Source organism: Ostrea edulis, chromosome 2 (genome assembly GCF_947568905.1).
Source record: "Ostrea edulis chromosome 2, xbOstEdul1.1, whole genome shotgun sequence".
Classification (NCBI taxonomy): domain Eukaryota; kingdom Metazoa; phylum Mollusca; class Bivalvia; order Ostreida; family Ostreidae; genus Ostrea; species Ostrea edulis.
The window spans coordinates 23,220,504-23,240,317 of NC_079165.1; the positions used below are offsets into that span (position 1 = coordinate 23,220,504).

At 34.3% G+C, this 19,814-nt stretch overlaps 2 protein-coding genes across 2 annotated transcripts; one reads left to right on the forward strand and one right to left on the reverse strand.

Annotated features, from left to right (window-relative positions):
- Positions 1-322: 322 nt before the first annotated feature.
- Positions 323-4,606, forward strand: LOC125681019 (uncharacterized). The gene is made up of 4 exons (XM_048920901.2): positions 323-406; positions 616-757; positions 2,971-3,201; positions 4,319-4,606. The coding sequence occupies exons 1-4, from the start codon at positions 401-403 to the stop codon at positions 4,366-4,368; spliced, it is 429 nt and encodes a 142-aa protein (XP_048776858.2). The 5' UTR covers positions 323-400; the 3' UTR covers positions 4,369-4,606.
- A 6,386-nt stretch (positions 4,607-10,992) lies between these two features.
- On the reverse strand, positions 10,993-15,735 carry LOC125679790 (homeobox protein BarH-like 1). The gene is made up of 2 exons (XM_048919255.2): positions 15,494-15,735; positions 10,993-11,370 (listed from the first exon to the last, which is right to left on the reverse strand). Exons 1-2 carry the CDS (start codon positions 15,733-15,735, stop codon positions 11,058-11,060), a joined length of 555 nt encoding a protein of 184 aa, XP_048775212.2. The 3' UTR covers positions 10,993-11,057.
- Positions 15,736-19,814: the final 4,079 nt, after the last annotated feature.

Consider the following 19,814-nt stretch of genomic DNA (forward strand, 5'->3'; position numbering starts at 1 on the left):
AAGCTCGTGTAAATAGTTTGGAAATTACAAACATCTTTGTTGACTTGATATCATGTTATTGAATAATATTAGATATAATTGTGTGCATATGCTGTCAAATATTCTAAACAAGGAAGGAATCAATGAGCATCTTCTCTAGTCCATTTTTGAGAAAAATGGTATTCATTTGTCACTTGATGTGAAAGTAACACCTGTTGTCTTCAGGCGTCAAGTGAATACCTAGTTTATGATACCTCGTGTAACGAGTTTAGCAATTAAAAACTTGTTTGTTGACTTGATATCATATTATCTAAGACGATAAACAGATATACGATGTCAATGAGGAACAGAAGGTGCTGTATTGTCTATTTAAGGCACATCTTAGCCAAGCTTCAACAACTGAAATCAAACTTGGTTTTAGATGAAGGTAAGGAATAGTTTCATATCTTACTGTGTTACACTTCAAAAAGTCGTTCTATGATAATGCTAAGATGCCATAAATCATAATTATATTATTTAATTGCTTTTCCAGGGCAATATTGTAGAAAAGAATATAATTTATGATGACTTGTAAAGGGCCTAAAACCGTCAATTTTCATAACTTATGTATCGTTTTGTTTCCCCTTACACCTTAAGATGAGCTTCGTTGTTGGTGTGGCAGTCCTGTTAGTAGCCAATATCCAGTATGGAATGGCATCATCTTCCTCAACAAGTGGTGCTGTGTATACCCGTTGGGGTCGCTGGAAGTGTCGTGAAGGGGCGACATTAGTTTACAGCGGTAACCTTTATTTGCATTATCTCATAGGGGTTTATTATTGTCTACGTGGTTCAATGATTTCTCATTCTGAAGTATCATGATGTGCTGTCCTGGACAGCAGCTAATTCTGTTTAAAACGACGGTATTTAGACGAGCTATGTCTTGATAAATGGGGGTAAAATGTATTTCGTATGTACCTTGCACTTACACACAAACGGACAATTACTAGTTACACACAGACTGCATCAGACGATAAATAAATCAATCAATCTCTCTCTCTCTCTCTCTCTCTCTCTCTCTCTCTCTCTCTCTCTCTCTCTCTCTGCTCCACTGACTGATATATATTAAAACCTCTCTAGAACATCGAAATATTTTCCTAAATACGAAAAACGAAAAATATTTCTAAACATATTCCTAACCAACATTTCTGTATGACAGTAAACTGTAGATTGATTGAATCAGCTGTAGTGTTGACGTATTTAATATACTAAATCAAAGCATCCAAGTTTTTACTATCGTAAATCAAGGTTTTTAATGTAACATACATGTCCAAGTATTTATAGCGCAATTAAAAATTCAATCTGATAAGGAGTACAGATAAAAATTACAAATTATGTCATAAAGATTAAATAAGACTAAACTGAATCCGTGATTCCTCAAATTGAAGGCCACAGCAAGAATTTTTTTCTTCTCGCGTAGAAATTTTTTAATAAATTCTATTTCGTAAGAATATAAAAACATCTCAGCTAACAAAGAAGCGTAATTCTTGCCCATGGGAATTTCAATAGGCTGTTGATGACCTGATCACTAAAGACTACGAAGATACTGTCACTGAGGAACTCCAGAATATTTTTTTATATCAACTTCAGCGTACTTGTGCATGGAAATAGAGTGGTGTTTAACAAAGTAATTTTTGGATAACTGATCACAAGATATGAATATTTCCGTTTTCCATTTTTTTTATTTTGAAGAAGCAACTGTCTATAATATCAGAAAGTCTAGTCTTTCATTCATCGCGAAGAATGGTTGTGAAAAATGTTAGAAAGTCATACGTTTTGATGTTGTTGATTTCAACAAAGTTTTGCAATTTCAAATTGACTAAAAGTTCTTTAGATATTTTTAGAATTCACATTTGATTTACATTACTTCTGGCATATGTAGTCGCACAGTACGTTTGAAGTTTCTCCTTCAAGCTGCTAACATTTTCGCGAGGAGCAAAGATAGGTGCCTGATAAAACATTTACTGGATCCAGCAATGTATGTTTGTAAGGGTTTTTATGAAGTTTAAAAATCCAGTATTCATATCCATCCGACCCATTGACTGGAATATTAAATGTGTCCAAAACGGAAGCATGAGTTTGAAGAATTTCATCTTTTGAAAGGGCAGTTGGAGTAAAAGTCCGTTTGCCAAAAGTGGAATTATTGCCACGTTCGTTTAAAATACAGTTTTGATAATGAGTCTTACAAACAAAGACAATGTTGTTACAAGAATCTTTTAGAATCCACATTTGATTTACACCACTTCTGGCATATGTAGTCGCACAGTGCTTTTGAAGGTTCTCCTTCACAACTGATAATATTTTCGTGAATAGCAAAGATAGGGGCTTGATAGAACATTTAATGCATCCACGTATGATCAATCTCATAACTCCAACAAGCAATACAAAATAGAAAATTAGGCAAATACGGACCCCTGGATATACACAAGGTGTGATAGAGTCCCTAGGAGGAGTCAGAATTCCCTGTCAATCGGTCACACCCGCCGTGAGCCTTATATCTTGATAAGGTAAATGGAGTTATCCGTAGTCAAAATCAGTGTGCTAAGAACAGCCTAACAATCGGTATGAAACACTTCAGAAAGCATTGGACCCAATGACAGGTTGTATTGGCAAACTAGATTGTTATAACAACCATAGATTTTGCAAAATGCTTCATTTGTGAATAATGGCTTTAAACGAGACAATTCTTTATGATCTAATGAATTCGAAAACTTTTTTATCCGTTGTGGTTAATATATTTGTCCGCCAGGAAAAATAATGTCAAATTGGGAAAAAAATCATTTTAAACTATTTTTCAAGAAAAATAAATTTTGTTTTCTGTGTATAAGGATTCTCTAATATTTTGTGCTTAATATATCATTTCTGTAAAGATGATATGATGATAATCTACACGGTAAAAAAAACCAACGCCTTACCTTCTCACTTTCGTAAACGCGAGTTGTATTGTTTTTACAGGTTTTGCTGGGGGATCTCATTATCTTCACAGAGGTGGTGCTGTGGAACCAATTTGTTTACCAGAGAATCCACAGTGGGGACACGATCATACTACTCATGCAGAAAGAGGTTTTGTCTACGGTGCCGAGTACGAGACTCGTAGTTTTGGCAAGCTATCCAAGGTCCAAAATCATGATGTGCCATGTGCGGTCTGTGAGGCTGATGGCAAGAAATCTGTCATAGTTATCCCAGGTAAAGGAAAAGACTTAAATACTTGAGATATAAATGACTTTCAAGCATAAAAGTCATTCAATGAAAGATGAAGATAACGAACAGTGATCAATCTCATAACTCCTATAAGCAATACAAAATAGAGAGTTGGGCAAACACGGACCCCTGGATATACCAGAGGTGGGATCAAGTGCCTAGAAGGAGTAAGCACTCGAGTTGTCTTTAGTATATATCAGTGTGCCAAGAACGGCCTAACAATCGGTAAGAAACGCGACAGACAGCATTCGACCCAATGGTAGGTCGTATTGGCAAACTAGATTGCAATAAGTACCACAGAATTTGCGAAATGGTTACTTTAAACGAGACTGCAACTTCAACTTGTTTGTCAGTATCCTGCCTCGATTCAAAAACTGATCATACGCAGAACAATCTATTGTTTCTTTCTTTCTCAAATATCTCTTTGAATTTCACTATGGCTTTTAGGCGTTAATTTGCACCCGAAACATTTCGCTTCTATCAAGTTCCGAAAAGTTGGCGTTTGATAATTCCCCAAATATTTAACGCTAAATTCTCTTGAATATTTAAGTACAACAAGCCGTTTAAATATATTCAATGTTCGTTGGCACTCGTCACGGTGGGTCAGTGATTTCTGAGTTCGCTTCGTGATCGGAAGGTCGTGAATTCGAGCCCCTCTAAAATAAAATGGGTGGATGTTCCTTCGGTATTGATAAGTGCAAATCGCGACTCTGTTGGATGAGACATTAAACCGGAGATCTCAGGTCGCGAAAGGCGTTGACACGGAGATCCAAATTAAAAGCTGGTGAAATACTCTCGAAGAGACGTATAACAAGCAGACAAAGCAACACAATACTGGTTGATCTTATTATTTCAAGAGATGTTTAGGCCGTTCCTAGCCCACTGAATTTGACTACGGTTAACTCCGTTTATATGATCAAGATATAGGGCTCACGACGGGTGTGACCGGTCGACAGGGGATGTTTACTCCTACTAAGCACCTGATCCCACTTCTGGTATATCCATGTTTGTCCACCTCTCTATTTTGCATTGCTTATTGGAGTTATAAGATTGACCACTGTTCGTTATCTTCACCTTTCATTTACTTTGGGGTTTTTTTTAGCTAGGAAAGACTGCATCGAGGGTGGGGAAAAGAATACAGTGGATATTTAATGACCGGACGCCATGAGCACGTAGCCGCCTCCACCTACACCTGTGTGGATGACCACCCCAAGAGATTACACGGGGGGCAAGGAAACAAGGATGGATACCTTTTCTATCCAGTGGAAGCCCAGTGTGGTAGTCTGAAATGTCCCCCTTTCAAACACAATGGGGTATTCCTCTGTGTTGTTTGTTCTAAAGCCTGAGGCGCACACTTTTTATCCAAATAAAAATATTGCACTTTAACCTATACACTGTTTTCCATTACGTATGTGATACAAGCTACATGTACCACAACCAATCAATGAATACGCAAGATGGCGAGTGACTATTAGAATCATTCATTACTACGACTGTCGGATAGGGAGATTCCACCTAGTTTGAGATAGGGAAATTCCACCGAAGGGACAAGATTCACAATCTAGGGCCTCTTACTCGTCGCCGGATTTCCCTATCTCACAGGAGTAAGTAATGGAGGATTATTCTTCTCGCACTTTATCCACAGTTTAGTGCATTAATTCAAGAACATTCTAAATTATCAAAACACCCATTCGAATATTTATGCAAAAACTAATCACACAGAATGAGAGAACATACCCAAAAATGGTTTATACTTCAAGTGTGAACTATAAAATCCAAGGTTGTACACCAGAAAGGAATATCAAATTCAAATTTGAAGAAAACAATACAAAATATTTTACTTCACCGTCTAATATGAATCAGAAAATATATGACGTCGCAAAGATATCGTACGAGTAAGACAAAAAATTTCGTATGGCTATCTCGCACGGGTAGAATCTGTCTCACACTGGTTATTATGTGAGAAAAATTCATCTACGGTTCAGGTTTATTAATGTACATAATTTGCTGAATTTCACAAGACGAAACTATGGGCACCTTTTCGTCTAAACCTTAGGCCGTTATTAACTAATGATACACTATCATTGCCCATGGTTATCTGTAACAATGCCTCTAAGACAAAAAGTGGAGATAACGAACAGTGATCAATCTCATACTGTAATTCGTATAAAGGATACATACAATGTAATTAAGATGGGGTAAACACGGACGGTGGACACACCAGAGGTGGGGTCATGTGCTGGGAGGAATAAGCACCCCCTGATAACTGGTCATACCCGCCCTATATCTTGATCAGGTAACGGAGTCAAATTAGTTTGTGACGAACGTCCTTACAAATTGGCATGACACACACCCGACAACATTCGACCTAACGATAGGTTGAATTTCTAAACAGATCGTTTTAACGACTATAAACGAGATTGTTAAAAAACCCTGGGTAAATCAACTTGTTTGTCTGTAGCCTGCTCTGATTTCAAAAATGATCATACACAGAACATGCTCTTCAGTATCCAATCAGTTAAAAGACATACCGGTATACACCATTTGCAGGTGATAATGGAATAATGCTACAAAAATATGGAAAGTTGGCAATGAAGAATCTGAATTAATCCCGTTTGTCATAGAGTTGAGATGTTAGTTTGTCGTAAACATCTATGTTCAATAAAATATCCAAGTAAGAAGCAGATTTGAAAAACTGTGGTGTCTTTCATTTCGAGTTTACTGGGATATATCGAAACGACGTAAAAATGAAAATGAGCTATTATCATTGAAATAGAGGAAGTTAACTATTCTGGAAATAAAAGGTTTCAATGAGAATTTCACACGCTTAAGATCTTTTAATGGTTGCCTTGTTGTGGTGTGTGAAATGGTGATCTTAACATAAGTCTTGTTTAATTTTCTGTTTGAAAATGCACAAGATCATGAATACCATATTACTAAACCTTTTCGAAAAGATGTCCTTGCACTGTATACAGATTTCACTGACCACAAAGAACAATTATAAATTGTAACAAAAAAATCGCCTTTATAAATGGAGGCTTTCCATGAAGACTGACATTGTATATTTATGCAGATATATTGTGAGGGGAAATAACAGATGTTACAAGTTTATTGTTATTTCGAATTTCAAAAATTTCGGTTGAGAATCACTGACGAGACATTATATTTATCGAAATGCGCATCTGGTGCATCAAAATTGGTACTGTATAAGTTTTACATGTAAAGGATAAGAAGAATTATCGTTCAATGAATCATATGCGGCCAAATTGTCGTCAATGCATTTATCATATATCCCCTTTATTTACGATTCCAGGCCCTGTTAGATAGTATACCAAAGGCAGGGATTGTTTATCACACAGTTATAAAGGATGTGTATAAAAATGTTTCAATTTTGTATATCATACGTAATCTAACCGATGAAAGGTGAAGATAACGAACAGTGTTCAATCTCATAACTCCTATAAGGAATACAAAATAGATAGTTGGGCAAACACGGACCCCTGGAGACACCAGAGGTGGAATCAGATGCCCAGGAGGAGTAAGCATCCCCTGTCGACCGGTCACAAGAAACTTTAGAAGTTAAGGACATCAGAGTCATCGGGAGGAAGAAAAAAACTTGAAAATATTATCTTAGTACTTCGTTACTAGCTTGAAAATACGGATGTCTATTGAATTGCTGTTATAAAACTTAGAAATTCATTTCAAAATTAAGGATTATCTCCCTCGTGCATAGCTCTTATCCTTGGACGAATTTGGCTCCACTTTTTTGGCACGCTGTTTTTGGCTATATTTAGATCTAAAACTTCATAGTTATTTCGGATTTCAAACATTTCGGTTAAGCATCACTGAAGAGACATTATTTGTCGAAATGCGCATCTGGTGCATCAAAATTGGTACCGGATAAGTTTTACATTATCTTTACATTCTATTCATTTCGATTTTAGTGACAATAAAAAAAATTTGCGGCGATTTTGGACTTTATCTTTTTTTGTTAAATTTTCGGTGCGACTTTGGAGAACGCACTTAATTGTTAATTTTCGGTGCGACTTTGGAGAAAGGACTTAATTGTTTAATTTTCGGTGCGGGAGAAAGGGGTTAGTATTTTCCCCCTCGGAAACATTAAAAATTCAAATTTTTCTACCACTTCAATTCTTATATAAAAATTCATGATAGCACCATTTCTTGTACAGACCTTGCATGATTGTGTTGCGTTTCTGAAAAAAGTTAGCTCAAAAATCTATTGTTTTATTGAATTTTTGACTGTATACAATGCAAGGTATGGTAGTTGCCATGGCAACCATTTTTTGCTGAGATATTTAAATTTCTTATTTCAACAACATTTTATATAGGCCTTTTTCTTTTACCTTAAACTAAAAAAATATGCATCTTATTATCTTAATTGTATTTATTTTGGACTTTAAAGAGGTATATTTCACTGTTTTTTCAGGTAACAACAAAGTGATCAATAACTCTGTGTTATTTGAATCTAAGTGACTCACACATGCGTTTTCAATGATTTTATCATTAACATTGCATAAAATTGTAGAATTTTTCAATAAATTTTTTTTTGCACTTTCCAAAAAATTCTCCATGATTACTGACAGCTTCTCTTAAACATTCGAAATGAAGAATTTCTTCATTTCCATTTTCAAACCTTGTGAACAAGATTAATAATTTTGTTCACGAAATTGCTAATATATTTTAGCAAAGGACACCGTGCTTCTATCAATATTTAATGTTAATCATAGCAAAACAAATATGGCATACCTTATTACAAAATATATATAATCATATTGTGAGACACTTTCATTACAAGGTATGTTTTGCGTTGATGAAAACACTGGTAGATGCATCGTCGGAAACCCACGGCTGATTACGCTTCGTTCCTTTCTCCATCACCCGTGGGTCCATTCATTCCTACTCGATCGTTCTCATGAATAATTAATGAGGCAATTTGATTGGGCGCTTATCGTATACCCTGAGCGAATCTGTCCAATCAACAAGACGTTTTCAGCCCAATTTCAGTATACAATTCTTGTGGTAGCAACGTTAAATTGATGCTACCTTTAAAAACAGAAGAGTTCCGTTACTATAACGATTACTTTGATTGGATGATATTTTTAAATATTTATTCATGAGAACGAGCGAGTAGCAATGAATTGACCCACAGGTGATGGAAAGAGGAACGAAGCGTAATCAGCCGTGGGTTTCCGACGATGTGGTAGATGTGAATCGCCCTGTAATATGTAGAAAGAATTCGATACGGAAATGTGCATGTCTTCATGGAAAATTTCAAAACTCTGGCAAAGGGGGAGCATCATTATGTCATGTCTTAAGATGATCAGCAAGTTTCCAAATCAAGACTTATATTCAGTAGTTTTTTTCCAAGGGTTTTTTCTTCTTTTTTTTTTTATAGATCTAGAGATGTGATGAAATAAGGCACATGTAGTAAAAAGTGTTAATTTCATATTATGGGTACATGTATCAATGGCTGAGTTTCTTATTATACGACAATGTAACGATTATCATTTCAAACAAACACCGTCCTCTCGAAAGTCTTGCATACAAAATTGTAATCGAACAGCTGCCCAATGACATGAAAGGTCATGATGACACAGAAGGCATCGTCACTTCCGGTACACTTATACGTTCATCTTCACCGGAGTTGCTTTTTTCCTGAATTTTCATTACAGCTGGTTGTCCAACAGGTTTGTCGTTTTGCATAACCTGTAACAAGTAGAAAACATTATACTTTATCTACGATTTAGCTTCCACAAACAGCAACAATCATTCAAAGCCAAAAGGTGATTGGTTTGTTCCCTGTTCTCACACATTTTGAAATCAGATTAAAAGGGTTTCGTATAAATGACTGATGAGCATCAATTTAGAATTACAAATTTTGATCGCTCTTGGACATATATACAGCTTGATGAAAAGTGAAGTTAACAAACAGTGATCAATCTCATAACTCCTATAAGCAATACCAAATAGAGAGAGTTGGGAAAACATGGACCCCTGAAAATACCAGAGGTGGGATCAGGTGCCTAGAAGAGTAAGCACCCCGTGTTGACCGGTCACACCCGCCGTGACCCCTATATCTTGATCAGGTAAACGGAGTTATCCATAGTCAAAATCAGTGTGCCAAGAACGGTCTAACAATCGGTATGAAACACGTCAGGTAGCATTTGACCCAATGGTAGGTTGTTTTGGCAAACTAGATCGTTATAACGACCATAGAATTTGCAAAATGCTGACTTTAAACGAGACTGATGAAACCCCTGCATCATCAGCGTGTTTGTCAGTAGCCTGCCTCGATTAAAAAACTGACCATACGCAGATCAAGCTCTTGCGTATCGAATCAGTCGATATATCTCGGGTATATAGAACATTATAATTACTATCAAAACACAGCTCACGCCTATTCTTCTTTTCCTAATTCTCAAATATTTGAACAGATCCCGTATTTCAATACTGATGGGTAATGAAATTTGGAAATAAAATTTTGTGATATCAAATCTGAAACCAGTAAGAGAGTTTGGGTATATCTGTTTATATCCTAATTTTGATCAGCTTTGTATGTCTGCTGCCTAATCTTATCCTGTTATCCATAATAAAAGATGTTTAAATTAAATTATTTTAATGTTCCATGTACTGTGAGACAGCGAATCTTTAATTGCAATTTGGCACTATTTGTATCAAAAGTATAGCTTCATATCTTTTGTAGAATGTCCTCAAAGCAATATTAGCTGTCATTTTGGTGTTAGAAGTTTTTGTTGTAAAATTTTGATTTGTTATTTCAATGAAAGAAATCATTAAGGTTTATGAACTTATGTTATTACATAAATGCTGTCTGACGTGCTTCATACCGATTATCAAGCCGTTCTTGGCACACTGATTTTGACTGCGGATAACTCCGTTTACCTGATCAGGATATAATGCTCACGGCGGGTGTGACCGGTCAACAGGGGATGCTTACTCCTCCTAGGCACCTGATCCCACCTCTGATGTGTCCAGGGGTTCGTGTTTGCCTAACTATCTATTTTGTATTGCTTATGCAAGGTGAAGATAACGAACAGTGATCAATCTCATAACTCCTACAAGCAATACAAAATAGATAGTTGGGCAAACACGGACCCCTGGACACACCAGAGGTGGGATCAGGTGCCTAGGAGGAGTACGCAGCCCCTGTTGACCGGTCACACCCGCCGTGAGCCCCATACCCTGATCAGGTAAACGGAGTTATCCGCAGTCAAAATCAGTGTGCCAAGAACAGCTTAACAATCGGTATGAAACACGTCAGACAGCATTTGACCCAATGCGAGGTTGTATTGACGAACTAGACCGTTATAACGACCATAGAATTTGCGAAATGCTGACTTCAATCGAGACTGTTGAAATACCTGCACCATCAACTTGTTTGTCAGTAGCCCACCTTGATTTAAAAACTGACTATACCCAAAACAAGCTCTTGCATATCGAATCAGTTGAGATATATAAACACCATATGCAGGTGAAAATGGAATATTGCTATAGGAGTTAAGAGATTGATCACTGTTCGTTATCTTCACCTTGCATGTAATAATTGCGTTAGAATCAGAGGCTCTAAAGGAAGCAGAATTGCATTATGGTCTTCCCGTCCAAAAAGTTTCTCTATATAACGCTATCTATTTAATAGAATCCAAATCTTTATTTTAATAAAATCTTACACTTACTTAAGTTTATCAATAATAATAATAAAATTTTCAGAATTAGAACTACATGTAACATTACTTTAATCCAATATGCATAGACTTGTAGACATCGAAAAGGTTTAGAATAAATGAGATATATATCATAATAGCTTAAAGCAAACATACACATTTCTTCCATTTCATCCGGCGGTTCTGGTACCACGTCTTGACCTGAACCTGTGAAAGTCCGAGGGATTCCGCAAGTTCGATCCTGTCGGGGGTAGATAGGTACTTCTGGGCTTCAAACCTCTTCTCCAATCCCATCAACTGCAGCTCGGTAAACACTGTGCGACTCCTCCGACACTTCTTGGGTTTCATAAATCCGGCAGCTTCCCCAGGAGAACGAGACCTGATATACACAGGAAGAGGAATGGGTAGTGAAGCAGTATCTTGTAGGTCCAGCAACGATTCCACTGGAAAACCTGGAATATTCAAAACCATTACAAAAGAACAGTATTTCAAATCTATTCTAATTTATTTTTTAAAATACTTAATTTGATAGTTTAATGAAAATATATCAAAAGGCGTAATTGAAATATATTTACACATAATTTGAAATATTAAGGAGTGTATACCATTATTAATAATTTATTGATTGAATAATGAAATACACTATGACTCTGCACAAATAATTTAAAAAATTCTGAAAGATATGCGATTACAACTTTCACTGAGTTAACGTTACTTAGAAATATCAAAACATCTCGGATGGAATTTACATCATCGTATAATATAAACAATAAATTCTTTTATCATATAATTGATTAATGTAGATCATTCTCGCCAGCTGAGATCCAACAATATAAAGAAAATAGAACGTTATACGTTCCCTTCCACGTATTCTCGCGGTATATGTAAATGTAGCATTGGATTTTTCCAGCATCAGACCAAAAATAAGTTGGAAATTCCCAAATTGATAAACTTAATATCATATTTTGGTCATCCTGTGAAAATTCATGTCTCCTTTTACCGTCGACTCTAGTTGCACTCTAGCTGTACACAAAAATGGCCGACAAGATATCGTTTAGTAAATCATAGTAACCAGTTTCGATGATCATAAAATGAAGCAATGAATGACATTTTCCTGGTTAATACGATGCTTTAGCTTTACTCGAAGTACACTAGTCACCTCGTCTTACGCGTTCGGTCAATATAGGTATTGTATTTCTTAGGTTTGCATCATGTTGACCTCACAGTATAGTATTATCCACTTGAATGACTTTAAATCTGATTATTTTAAAAAGGAACCATTTCAATATGTCGCTGGGGTGACCTTTATCTTTCCTTTCTTTTTTCTATTTTTTATTAATCTTTGTGCTTTTCATTGTGTTACCTCTTTTAGGATGCATATATTTCTCGCCATTTTATGTATTATTATAAGCTAGCCATTTCTGTACATATATACATGTACATGCAACAATTGTCTGTAATTTGTTTACAACAGGATCGATCAATGTAATTTTGTCAGTGTAACTAATTTTGCAATCCTGTATAAATGAAGGACACCATTTTTAACATGATATTTACATGTTAGGAATGAAGTTGATAGCAAATAGAGTATAAATTGGTTTCGGATAGTTAGCACTTCATAAACTGCAAAACAAATTTTAAAGGGACTGATTCACGATTTTCCCCAAAATTTTGTTTTTTCACTTTTGATGATCAGAATCTACTGCCTAATGTGTTTAAAAGATTTCACACAAAAATTAAGGTTATACATTATCACAGAAGCTCATTTTAGAGAGTTCATTTTTTGTTTTGTAAACAAAGATTGCGGTATGTTTTTGTTTACGAAATTTTCAAAAGAAATGGATATCGATCTAAGTTTATTATATCTTTTACATTTCAAGCATTCTTCAGGTAAAATGTGTCATCTAAAAGTTAAAATTTGTGACTAAGCAAAATTTAGATGCTTTATATTACAAAACTAACATTTCACTGGTGTGTTTGTATACATGAAAAGACTTGAGTCTTTGTTTGCATAACACAGATTTAAGGCTAAAATATTGCTTTCATTTTTGCATTCAGGAGGTCAAAATGTTGGCTGTCAACATTAAATGAGTTATATTCTTAATGTTTCACATAAAAAATAAAAAAATATTTTGTTCAAAAATCGTGAACCAGTCCCTTTTTAAGTACCCCAAAATTAGTTTTGTCCTGCAATACCACTTGGTGTGACGCAATGACAGTAAGTCAATAATTCGGCCAATGTCCTAACATTCCTCGTGCGTTTGATTTTATTTTGACGTGTTTATGTGTTTTGATGTTTCAAATTGTAGCGTCAACGACACAAACACCGAGGCGATGCCTCTATGTTATTTTTCTACAGTGAAATGCGCAATTGTCTGTAAGTATAAACACATCGAATATTCTTGAAATATTGATAATATTTGGGCTAGTGTGGAGCCCGTGAAGATGGCTCGCGGTAAGCCTCGCCACTATCACGTGTTCTTACCTTCGCCCAAAAACCATGCATTTTCTACACATGCATATCCTCCATGATACTATTCTCTATATGAATTTCACTCATTCTTATTTAATTTCACTAACATTTCATACTTTACTGCTATTTCAAAATTGCAGTCTTATGCGGTTTTCTGACGTCTAAATGAATTTAAGTATAAATAATGTTACCAAAAAATACTTCAATTTCGTTTGTAACATGCAAATTCATTGCTTGACCAACACACACTCCTTGACCAAAAGTTCGTTCCCAAAGAAAATTTCCCCTATATATTTCATTTAAAAACCATGATTAAAACAATTCTCTGGAACTCATCTCTGGTCCAATTTTGATTAAATAAAAAGCACTGATCTCAGAAATATCTACAGTATCACTATGATAATTTCAGAATAATTCCTGATTCCACTATTGTAAAGATATGGCAATTTCAACGCGGAATTTGATTTAAGAGTACCTAAACTTTATACATGTACGTATATATAATTTTCTATTTCATATTCTGGTAATTTGGTATTCTAAAATCTATTTAGCGTAAGCGTATTTTTTCTAAAATGACATTTTTTAAAATAATGGAGAGTAGTTTGAAATTCTAACACTTCAATTTTTGGTGCAAATTAACACGGATATCATTTATATGAAGAAGAAAAAACAAAAATTATGGTGTTTTTATTTTTGGCGATTTTTCCTCATTTACGATATCTGATATGCATTTCGGGTTACATATACAACCACTGTACACTTAATTTTTCTGAATCCTTTAACCCAATAAATATGTATCACTAATATAAACAAAATGGAACACATCTACATAAAACAAGGCTAGTCTTTACACAGAAAAGATTAAGGCCTGTGGGGGTTCATTTTCACAGTAATATGTACTTTCAAAATTGATATGAATACAAAAATTAAACACACCATCATTCACGAAATGTGAGAAGTAAAATTGTTTGCATTGATACAATGTTGTATGTATAGTTGCTGAAAATAGAAATGGATGAATAAATATGAACCAACTAATTCATGAACTTTGAATTGGTAAGAATAAACAGTGATGGAAAAAAAACTTGATTGATTTACTTATTTTGTGCAGGAAAATATACTAGTACAACGTGTTACCACAATTTAATATTTATACACAGCGGTGATTAGACTTGGATAATGTTCATAGATATTGATGGCTTATTAGAAAACGGTCCCCATCATCATGTATAATTTGTAACCAAAGAAACCGAATATTAAAGATTGAAATACAGATTTGGTATCTGCAGATATTGAGATCAAGATACATCAATAGTATAATCTGCAGACAGATACAATGAAAAATATATAAAATATTCAGAAGTCGACATTCATTTAATTCTATATCATTTGCTCTTATCAAATTAAATAATTAATAAAATAGATAAATAAATGAGTTAAATAACTCTTCGAGAACTCCGCCCTAACTTGAATAGGGTAGCTAACATTTATTGAACAAAACAAGAGACAAATATTTGTCAGCACCTTCATTTTTTAAATTATTCTTCAGTCTCTCGTCCTCTATCGTTTCTTATTCCTAATTGCACTAATTATAAAAGATCAGGAATGGTACCTGACGCCGATGCAAATATAAGGAAATATATTTATTCAATTTCGAAGTTGTGATATATCTATGGGAGAATCTAGAGATAAACAAACAAAATAAATGAATACAAATATCTTTTTTTTAAATTAATTAATCTATGATTTAAAGAAATGAAATCAGATATGAAAACATTTTACACTATGACACACTCGCGCAAAACACAAAATACTCCAAACCTCTAAAAGTACGAAAACTTTAAATCCTACAATAAACAAATGAAAATGATATAAAGACGGAGGGTCTAATTACCAAATGATTCACTGAAAGTGAATCTCATAAAGGAGTAAACTTTTTTATTATGTCGCAGAGAATTTGCAATCGAGGGGGGTCTTTTTTCATTATACATGTATTTCTTTTTATTGTCATTTTTCGTTGGGTTTCGTTTTGGGTTTTCTTATCTTTTTAATAATTCTATCTCTTTTTAACTTTATGATGCTATCTCGGTTATAAGAATTTTAGAGTTTACCTCTGTAAGCCAATGGATGTGCCCTGGCGGTTGGGATCAGAGGCTGGTGTGACAATACGTGACCTGCATAGTGGCCGGAAGGGTAGGTGATGGAAGGTTGGTCTCTCTGTCCGTGTTCATACTCCGGAAATTTGTCGGCACTCCCAAGATGTCCCGAGTCGGATCCTAAGATGTCCCGTATATAAAAAGACGAGTTGGGAGTCTGTCGTAAGGTTTGCGAATTTTGGCCAAACATCACGACATTGCGGATTTATAATCATAAAATATACTTCTTATATCTCCTTTATCATTGGGCATGGAAATATATCAAAAACTTCTTCGTTTGTGGCATGAAACTCCGCTTAAGTTTGTACAACGCGCCACTAAATACATAAGCGATTCTTAAACGCCATATAATGGCCATTTGCCGCGTCAAAGAGATGCAGGGCTGTTAGAGCGGGGAGATAAAATCAGGCGATCACATGTAATTTTCTCAATATTTGCCGACTTAATTTGCCAATCAAGAGTGATTAGTGTTAAACAAATAAAGAACGTGCAATGCATTCCAGATGTGATGGAGGTATGATTGTAAATGTTTATCTACAATAGCGGTGGCCAGATCACTCGGCAAAACAAACCCAACAGGCACATGTCGCAACTGCAAGAAACCACGATCAAGTGGCCACAGGAACCGCACAAAACCGGGATATCACGAAACATTCCCACGATATTTCATCTCTCTCTCTTTCTCTCTCTCTCTTTCCCTCTCTCTCTCTCTCTCTTTCCCTCTCTCTCTCCATCTCTCTCTCTCTCTCTCTCTGGACGATGAGACCTGTTAAGTGAGGACGTCCGCATTATATCTAGAAGAGAATACACGGATATAATGAGGACAATTTTTAACCATTTGACAGAAGTTGTGAGGACAAAAAGTACACTATGAGGACAACATTCTGTCCTCACAATTACGTCCCCATAAACGTGATCCACAGCATGTGAAAGATGTAGTTACAAAATATTAGATTAGTGAGGGCAAGTGGTGTGGAGACATGTTCTCACAAATATTCTCTCTCAAAACCTTTTTTTTCACAATTCGAAAGAGAGTATTAGATAAACTTTTATAGGGGTCCCTATAGCTATACATAACACAGTCCATGTTTGCCTTTACAATAACGTACACGTTTTATCATCTCTCTCCTTTTTGTTCTGTTACCCCTATCCCATCCCACCCCCACCCTCCTCCAAAGAGACAGACACACATACACAACTTAGTTTCCTATATACCTGTTCAAAATCGGAGAGAATCTTTGCAGAATGATCTTTCTGAATATTGTTGCACCGATATAATGTTTTGAATATAATGATTTTTTTTAACCCCCTTTAATTCATTAAGCTTCTACATGTGTTTACAAGCTGAAATGTGCACAAACTTTACATGACAAATTACAGATACATGTATACAATACTGTATACAGCTTTGCAAATAAATAAATAATAATAATTTAATAATTAAAAGATTTACCCACATCATTGAAGAATCTGCTGGTGACTAATTATTTTAGTACGGTCCTAATTAACCTCACACTTTAATTTTAGCACGGTCCTAATTAACCTCACACTTTAATTTTAGTACGGTCCTAATTTTCCTCACACTTTAATTTTAGTACGGTCCTAAATAACCTCTCACTTTAATTAGAAACTTTATTTTGATGCATACTTTATTTGATCAAAACGTAAATGTGCTGCAAAACTTGTAGGATAGCTTTTCAACAATGTGCCATGCAAACAAACACTTAAGATATGCATTTCAATCTGAAGTGGTGAAACTTGATATGTTGAGAGACTGAAGCCACAGACGAACAGGCATATGTGCAATATACGGAACCGTCTGTTGGCCGCTTAAAGGTATCTTACAATATTTAATGTTAAACAATTGTAACAAATGTAAATATTTCAAAGAATATATATAAATGTAAATATGTATGATTGCAAAACTAATGATTCTAAGTTGGAAATGCACAATTTATCAAAATTCCATGCGTCATTGCATGTGTTAAAAAGAATCCAATTGGCAAATGGCATTAATCGAGTTTTTTCAACCTGTTTAATACAAAAATCTACATACACGGTCTTTCGTATAATTTCAAAATTTGAAACTCTGTATTGTGAATGTGTTTATAATGGTAGTTTTTGTCCAGTGCGACAATTTAAGGGCAAAATTATGAATATTATCATTAATGGGAAGAGCGGAGTTCTGCCTTAGGTGCATTTATATGCAAAGGGTCCCCCACACGATTGGTTTGAGCATGTATATCTTATAAAAGGATAAAAAAAAAATCACTGATTCTTCTCTTAATGTATTCAATGTATAATGAACCATTTTGAATGATTTAAATCAAAATAAGTGACATTGTTAAATAATAGTGAAAGTGAAGTAGATCAAATTGACAAGACTGGTAAATGATTAGAAGCTGACCTTTTTGCACATGAGACTTTTATGAAGAGTTATCTGTCCTTTGTGAAAATAAGAAAAATCTGAATTTCTAAAAAAAAAAATGTGCGCGGTAAATGATTAATTTTATTTCATATTTTCAGATACAGAAAATGTATGTAACTTCTACCAAGAGATTTGTATGAAATTAGATTTTTTTCCAAAAATACTTTGATAAAACATGCCTTTCCATAGACTTAAATTCTGAAATAAATCAAGCAGTAATCAAAATCCTACGGTGGATTATTTTTATTTGATAAACCCTTCAAAATGATACCATGATTACCAAAATCCCGATATACATTTACGAGATATGAAATATGATCGTTATGAATTGAACACATAGCAAATGGTAAAAAAAATTACACACATAGATTAATTATGATATGACTAAATCAAATAAATGATCCACAGAACAGCGATAAAAAAAAATAAACAGTTTTACACAAATTGTTACATTCATGACTACAGTTTTGTACAGCGGCGGGAAATTAAAACAACTTGCATAATATGAGTGGTTGTGGGTTAAGATTATTGTAAATCTTCAGGATCTTGAAAGGGAGTGGTATCAAGAATTTACTAATCGAACTTTGAATATGAACTAGTAAATTAAAAAATATGCACTGTATTTATCAAATTTAGAACTACAAATTTTTTGCCTTCCTGTCGAAGTAGACAGGTGGAGTAATATAAAAAGGAATTGTAATTATATTGGAGACGACTTTCACTCCAATTCAGAATGTAAAGCATTGTGTAAATTACATGTATGTTGAGAATTTTCAAAGACCGAATGCCGTTCTGCTCCAAACACTAATTTTGTGAAATTTCGCTATTGCATTATGTATTTCACTTTTGTTTATTTATTTTACTATTGCATCTATTCCACTTTTGTTTATTTATTTTACTATTGCATTATGTATTCCATTTTTATATATCGTATCTGATTTCATTTCTTTTGTTTATTTATTTTACCGTTGCATTATGTATTCCACTTTTGTATATTTATTTGACCGTTGCATAATAATTTATTTTAATATTGAGTCTGTCAGAAGCTGTGGTTCTATTGCATCTTTTAAATCTGCATATTTGCAGCATTATAACTCAAACAAGTGATATATGTTTACATTTCCCCCCAGTGATATCTTGTATTATTTTATGGATTATATTTTATATTATGCTATCTATTTTCTCATTCATCTGTCTGTGAATATCGTTTTATACAGGACCGAAATGTAAATTAGTGATTTGATACTAATTGTGCTATTCTGTCTAAATATAATAATTTATTCATTTATTTTAATATTGTATGGTTACTTTGCTATTTCACTTTTATTTTGCTATTGCATATTTATTTTATTAATTCATTGTAGTCTATATTTATATTACCATTACATATTCATTTTATTTTACTATATCATATTCATTTTACTATTGCATATATTCATTTCATTATTGCATATCTATTTTACTATTACATACATATTTCACTATTACATATTTATTACCAGACTGTTAACAGGCACTGTCCCTTGGTGCTCCCTGTAATCAGGTCAACATATTGTGGTTTTTTTATTCTTTCATATAATGCTATTATTCTCTTTTATATAAGTATTCACACGACACTATCATTATTTGCTATCCCAGAAACTGTTATGTGAAGCAGTTGGGTTACTTTATTTATCATGTTGTTAATTTAAATCTTGTCTGTAATCAGTATTTCATATATAATTATAGATATGTGCAGTGCAGAAGTGTGAACTCTGTCAGTATTACCGGTAGTACTTCTAAATGATTGTTATTTATTTTCATTGTTATAATTAATTGCCTGTTAACATGTACATGCCCCC

What these genes read in the sequence shown, in the direction of transcription:
- LOC125679790 (XM_048919255.2), bottom strand. Translation starts at nt 15,735, where the DNA reads ATGTTTGGCCAAAATTCGCAAACCTTACGACAGACTCCCAACTCGTCT. An exon ending in TTGGCTTACAGAGGTAAACT is followed by an intron (nt 11,371 to 15,493) that starts CTAAAATTCTTA and finishes TTTGAATATTCC; the next exon opens with AGGTTTTCCAGTGGAATCGT.
- LOC125681019 (XM_048920901.2), top strand. An exon ending in GGCGACATTAGTTTACAGCG is followed by an intron (nt 758 to 2,970) that starts GTAACCTTTATT and finishes TTGTTTTTACAG; the next exon opens with GTTTTGCTGGGGGATCTCAT. An exon ending in ATCTGTCATAGTTATCCCAG is followed by an intron (nt 3,202 to 4,318) that starts GTAAAGGAAAAG and finishes GGTTTTTTTTAG; the next exon opens with CTAGGAAAGACTGCATCGAG.